The 6,625-nt window shown below is 39.1% G+C and overlaps 1 protein-coding gene across 3 annotated transcripts in view; it reads left to right on the top strand.

Moving 5' to 3' along the window:
* Nucleotides 1-1,126: 1,126 nt before the first annotated feature.
* LOC139961951 (S-adenosylhomocysteine hydrolase-like protein 1) overlaps nucleotides 1,127-6,625 on the top strand; it is a 36,505-nt gene continuing 31,006 nt past the window's right edge. Inside the window, exon 1 of one of the 3 annotated variants that reach the window (XM_071961671.1) lies at nucleotides 1,127-1,396. In XM_071961671.1, the coding sequence (XP_071817772.1) occupies nucleotides 1,370-1,396 (27 nt within the window). In that variant the 5' untranslated portion in view covers nucleotides 1,127-1,369. Of the gene's footprint in view, nucleotides 1,397-3,206; nucleotides 3,246-3,950; nucleotides 4,231-6,625 lie in introns of those variants that run through there. The other 2 variants (XM_071961672.1, XM_071961669.1) reach the window with 2 other exon arrangements.

Here is a 6,625-nt window from a genome sequence, read left to right as displayed (position 1 = left end):
ATAGAACGAGGGATGTAAACATACTGTTTAAAATTAATTTATGGCCTAAGTCGAAGATAAGCTTCCCCTTTACCACCTTATACGACAATACAATCAGAGCGTGACTAATTAATGCGGCCAATGTAAGTCTCTTTATTCATCACCAATACACTAACAATAGTCGGTTCTGGACAAGTCCGGGGTATCGAGCGAGATCCAAGTACAGTAAAAGCATATACAGGGCATATGCAGCATTGCTTAGACAAGCTAAGGGGCAACGCACACATCGATCTTGTATGAATGTACATCCTTTATCCAGGACTATCCTCCAAACGTAGCAACAACAAAACATCTCCAAACAAGCCGGACAATCCAAACAAGACATCCTGTACTTTGAGTAAAATATCGTCATAAATTAGAAAAAAGAGGGACTATTTCCTTAACTTTGTCTTGAGGCGGCAGTTTATTATTATGACAGATCTCACAAAATAACCATTACAACCCTGCCATTGGAAATTGAAAATTAAACGTTGTATCCTGTAGCAAACAAGTCTTGATTGACATGAGCGGCAACGTCCGAATTTGTATGTGAAAGCAGATTTAGTTGACCGGTGTGCAGATCAATTTTTGCCTGATGTTGTGGGGAATGCATAAGTTACCCTATCATGGTCAGATGGTGGCTTAAAGGTTTGAAATAATTCCGGGCCTCAATTTAGGGGCTATTTTGGAACGGCGCTTACACGACATTCTTTTAGGCTAATGCATGTCAGTGGATGTATACATACCTACCAAACGGTCAGTTTTGGAATGGAGCTGTAATAGCTCCAATGTTTTAGGGACAATATATGAGCCTTGGTACTGTAAATGAAGCAGTCCTTTCTTGTTGGCACCTCCATTCGATGTCCAGTCTTGAAATTCTCATAAATGTATTCATAATATCTGGATATTCTCAATCACTTATCGAGAAGGTATAGGTCCTTTTATGTTTCTATAGCTTACAAAATACACATTTACAGTGGTTCAGATCGTTCGGTTCGTACGTCCGTGCCTTGTGCATTGGTACACTGGAAGATATACGACAGTCTTGATCAAAAATAGGGGGCTATACCTCACATCCTCTTTTATCAAACATATACTTTAGTCGAAAACAAATATAAGTAGGCGGGAAAATTCCACTTGACAAGAATCCAAACCTCCTCTCCGTTTTGAGATATATTTAAGATCTCTTATGTCACACACAGCGACCGATAGTTAAAACCAGATCATATAGTATTATACTGAAGTCCATTCGTAATCTGCCCCAGCCTATAGAGCCAGAAGGAGAAGTGTTCATGACAGTGTACTTGATGGGAGGCTGTGGATTGTGTATCGTCGTCGGTCCACGGGGAACATGACCGGAAAGAAAGAGGAAGAATCGGTGAGTACTAGGTATAGGCTACATGTAGTACAGATCAGTGTACTAAGAATGTTCGATCACCGGCTAGAGTTATAGCCAGTGAAATTCAACTGATTCGACTCGAGTCAACACTGGGTGTTATATTCTGCCTCGGTGAATCAGGTCAGTAACTCGAATTCTTCAAGTTAATACGGAGTATATAGAGGGTGCTTGGGGGGGGGGGGCGTCGGAAATGACATTGTGGAAGGCAAAGTATACACTTGTTTGGTTAATCGGACGCCTAGAGGTATATGTTTAACTTCAAGCTAACTTCCTGACATGTTTGTGGTGGTTTATACATCATCATTTACATCGATAGAGAGAAATCAGTGATCACCCTCCAACTCAAACAGGCACTGGTATATCATGGGTTCAAGAGACGGTGATGCCACCGGAGTGCTATGACTGGGACAAGGTCAGCCTCCGTCATATCATCGTTCATTTGATAGGGTTTCATCTTGTTTACGACAAATCCTTGTATAGAGTCTGGCTTCGTTATAATTAAATAACTTTCCTCGATCTTATAATTTATCACAGCTTGTCGTTCTTTTTAATTGCAATTGAACCACGCAGGCCGTATATTTTGCCTACTTTATAAATATACGTATAGCCTACGTAGTACTTAGCTTGAACAAGAAACCGCCTCACATGCGGGAACACTATCATTTATCAGGTCAGTATCATGACAAAATTCGATTGAGCTTTCTCGCCCTGTCCGGCCTGAAAATAACCATGACGTAATGCTGATCTAGTGCTGATTGACTCTTGTAAATATAAGCATGGAGCTCAATGCCTGATATAAGTTAGGCATGGGCCTATATCATTGTTACTTCGCTTATATTCTGTGATAGATCGTCTCCCTATCTTTGTCGTTGTGTTAATACGTAGAAATATTTTTAAAAGAAATGAGAGGCATTTTGTGAGCACTTGCCTATATATGGTGCAAAATGCAATATGGAGACGAAAAAGATAGCTCAAGATTAATGCTTGTCCGTTGGAGAGTCAGAAGACGATCCTAAATTTTGTCCAATCACCATGAATTTTATATCAATGAAAGTGGAATTTTATAATCTTTTGTTATTCGAGAGGTTGATGTATTGATTTTTTCTTCAGACTTGTTGTGAATGCAAAACCCTCAGTTGCGGTTTATAGCACACACTGTCACTGTGTAATCGGTATAGGCGATTTGATATCGATCGAGGTAAGATTGTCTAGTTGACAAAAAAAAAAGAAGACAAAAGAAAGCAAAATGTAAAGAAGACGGTCCCAATCACGCAGTCTTTATCACGATTTAAATGTTCAAAGTGTTTGACGAAATAAGTTTATCTACTATTTACAGCAACTATAGTTAATCGGATGGATAGATGCTGAGGGTTGGCGAATGAAAGAATAGTATTAACATTGAACGGTGTATAGCATACGAATGATGCACGGTTTGAATGAGCGATGGGGAGAGCTATAGTGCTTTTCCCTCGATCGGCTGTTTCCATTGTGCTGAAAGTGTTAGTCTTATTTCTTTGTAAACTATGTAGGCCTACTAGGGACCTGAATGTAGTAGTGCCCTTCTCGTGTTAATGAAAAACTTGGCAATAGTATTACGGGATGCTGAGAGGATTTAGTTTCGCCGGGTATGTTTTGAGGTAACTTTATGGTTTGTCTCCCTCAAAACAAAGTCACACATTCCTCGCTGCCCCGCGAAAATTGGAACCAGCCCGAGTCCCAACCATCATCCGATTCAATGGCCTACCCCTAATAATTGGTGGTTATACATGTCATCATTATCGACAATTACCTTCAATTCACAAAGATGGACACCTTCCGTCAAGCAACCGTAGGTTTTTATTTTCCTTCCACACTACATTTCATTTTCAAAGTGATAACCACTCCTGATTGTCTGGGTATAATGTGGATGGTCAGAACACCTAGGAATATATTTGCTGCTACTTTCAGCAATGATGTAGCAAACTAAAATTTGGGGCCAATACATACGACCTACGATGAGTCACTGTCATTCGGTTTTCATGATCTAAACAACGTACTGATAATTATGTAGTGCGATATAGTATACATATATAGCCAAATCAGTCACATCCGCATGGATGATATCTGTTATCTGCTTTCACCTCCCGTCTTTCGATCAAAGTTTGCCCTTGGCAGGGGAACTGGATCGGGGAGTCCATCCTGTACGTTTCCTTGTAGCCAATTTAAATGGCGTATCCCTTCCCAGCCCTCTCAAATTGCAGTTATAAAATATCGCAACTATAGAAAATTCATCATCATCATGGACGACTTATACCAGGTTAGACTGAAAACTTTGACCAAGATACCTTTGACCAAGATTACCTTTTTTCGCGGTTTCGGTCTTATTTCTATTAGGCCGCATGTTTCTTTGTCCTAACAGAAGCCCTAGGCATTTAGGTGGCCATCGAAAGTCCGAAGCCATAGGTAGATTGCGGAAAATACATGACGTCATTGCCTTCCACTTAGGACAGATTTGACTGGGCATGCATGTATATATATATATGCGGTAATCCAGTCAGTGTGGTAATGCAAGGATATCAGCTGGCGGCGTGCAAAACGCATATAACAGTTAACTGCTTTATCATAGTTCCATGCATGCTGCACGTCTATTGCACTGTTCGTTGATATAGACGGCCGATGCACAGGCTGATCGCATGAAAGTACACCCCATTCGACGACATAACAATTTAGTGATTTGATTTTACCGCACGATGGCGGAGCATAATCATAATGTTCAAGTCTCAGAACGATCCAGAATATACCAAAAACCTCTACACCCTGAAGGATCTGACAGGGTAAGTTAACAGGTTTTACATTGCTTATGTCAGAATCAGAATTGTGTGTGGAAGTTGTATTAGTTGAAGCAGCACCCCAGTCATGCGCTTTCAGATTTAGGCCTAACGTTGCACGTTACTCCTAAAATTAACATTTGTTGTTGATACTTTCGACTTAGATTTTGGCTAATGTAAGTATCAACTTTCAGTAATGTTCGTACATTGAATCGTTAATTCCATTGCAAGAGAATGTTGATGATGTTCCCCACTTTCTGATAATAAAGTAATTTTCAACACCGATCTCGGGGCCTAACTGTTCGTACTAGGCCTTGTACTTACTAGGACTACAAGTACTAACGTTAGTTCTGTAGTCGTATTGGTTGCACAATGTTATCTTTCCGTGCGCAACAACCACTTAGTTTTTAACCCATCCGCAGTGTAGCTTCAAAAATCACATTAATAGGCCTAATACAGAAGTGTTTTTCAATCTCGAAAATGCAAACTTTAGAAACAGCAACTTTAATAAGTGGTTTGGGATGAAACAAAAGTTATGTGGCATTAAGTGTCATTTGCATGATTATTATTTTTGTAATTGCTTTACCATAGCCTAGGTATCTCATTTTGCCAAGATGACTGCTTCTAGGCTAGTACAACATAAACATGTTATCACTATAACAAAAAGGGCATTTTAATAATTCTCTAGTCCAAATTAAATGGAGCATTTTGTCAAAGTGTCAAAAATATTTGTGTGAACAAGCTTATTTGCATACATGTCTCAAATCTGGCTTGGTAAGCATCCACATAAGACCATAGAATTCAAGAGATGAAGATTTACATAGATAACAAAATGCATGCAAAAAAAAGAATAAATAAAACAGAGAAAGTAAAACAATGTTTAGGCACATTGGATGGTAGAATGAGTAGGCTGATTGACCAAAAACTGCACATTGGGTGAAAAGTGCCAAAAAAGGTTACCAGATTGTGCTAGGCAGAGTATAGGAAGGGTGCTAAGGTTGTGATGAGACAGGTAAGTTCAGCACTCATAAATATCCAAACCAGGTAGCCTAGGTTAAATTATCCTAATAATTGCAAGCATGAGCATTTTTCACTAATGAATGTTGCGTTAAGCAATTTAACATATCTACTCATGGTAAAATGAACTGAGTCTTTAAGTCTCACAGCAGTCTTCTAAGTCTCTCAACAATAAATTTGCGAGATCAAAATTGTCATCAAAATTGAACATCATTCTGCATGTCACAGTGCAGTCAGTAAGCTATGGTACAGCATACAAAGTATGTAAATACTGCATAGATCTGAACATGATGCACAGTACAGTATATATACACAAGCTTGTTGTGTTTGTGATTACATATGATGAATCTAGATTAGCTGCTATTTACAGTACTATTCCCTCCTGTAACTGTAAGTAACATTGGACTGCATAGTTGTGTCAGTCATTCAACTCTATGCTGCCAGTTTCAAATCGACACAGCTGGTAAAGCACTGGGAATATATACCTTGACAAATTTATGTAGAAGACGTAGCACTATAAAACAAATGGCTCATCTCTCATATCTAACAATATGATCTCATAGAGTAGTCTGTAATCTGTAGCATCATCAAATTTCTGGAATTTGTTTTTTCAAGAGTTTTTGTAACCTGGGCAAGACAGGTGTCAGCTTGATATGTTCAGTTTTAATTGTGTTGTGTCCTTGAGCTTGTACAATACGGTTGCTAGACTGGTGAAATTTACTTTATGGCGTGGCAAAGACAGGTGTCGATTTTGTGTAGAGTGGCTGTCAGTAATTTTTTGGGCGAAAATTTTCACTCGGGTAGTGGGGGGGCGGGGGACCCTCCCCAAAGCCCCCCATGAAAAAACTGGATTAAGGTATTTTAACAATTTAAACATTATGTTTGTATGCATGCATAAATTGCAGTTTGGGCATATCATGATTTTATGCAATCAATTTAACATTTGTTTCCACTCACCTTTCTCTAAACAAAGAAACTGCATTTTCAGTCTAGTATCATTAAGACCACATACTGCAGTTACTTTTTCTATGGTACACTCCCCTCTCCCCCCCCCTCCCCCGCACACACACCAACCCATCACTCCCCCTGCATCTCTCCCTGTCATTCATGTATTTTAATGTACTGGAACATAGTAACCATTTTATAAAATTTCCAAAGATTAAACAATGAAAGTAAATATTGACTTTATACGCAGGAAGTAGTTGGCATTGCAGTGTGATAAATGTGATATTATACTACAGTTCTTGATGATCCTTACAAACTGGAGATCCAATCCACTCTACTGACTGAATTGTGTGTGTTAGTACTCACAAGACATGTCTGCTTGAGTGTCTGAAAACTCCAGTGTGAGTACAGGAAAATCACAACAACTTCCTTAAAAAGT

The sequence above is a fragment of the Apostichopus japonicus genome, chromosome 20 (genome assembly GCF_037975245.1).
Source record: "Apostichopus japonicus isolate 1M-3 chromosome 20, ASM3797524v1, whole genome shotgun sequence".
NCBI classification, from domain to species: Eukaryota; Metazoa; Echinodermata; class Holothuroidea; order Aspidochirotida; family Stichopodidae; genus Apostichopus; species Apostichopus japonicus.
This window is presented reverse-complemented; position numbering and strand designations above follow the sequence as displayed.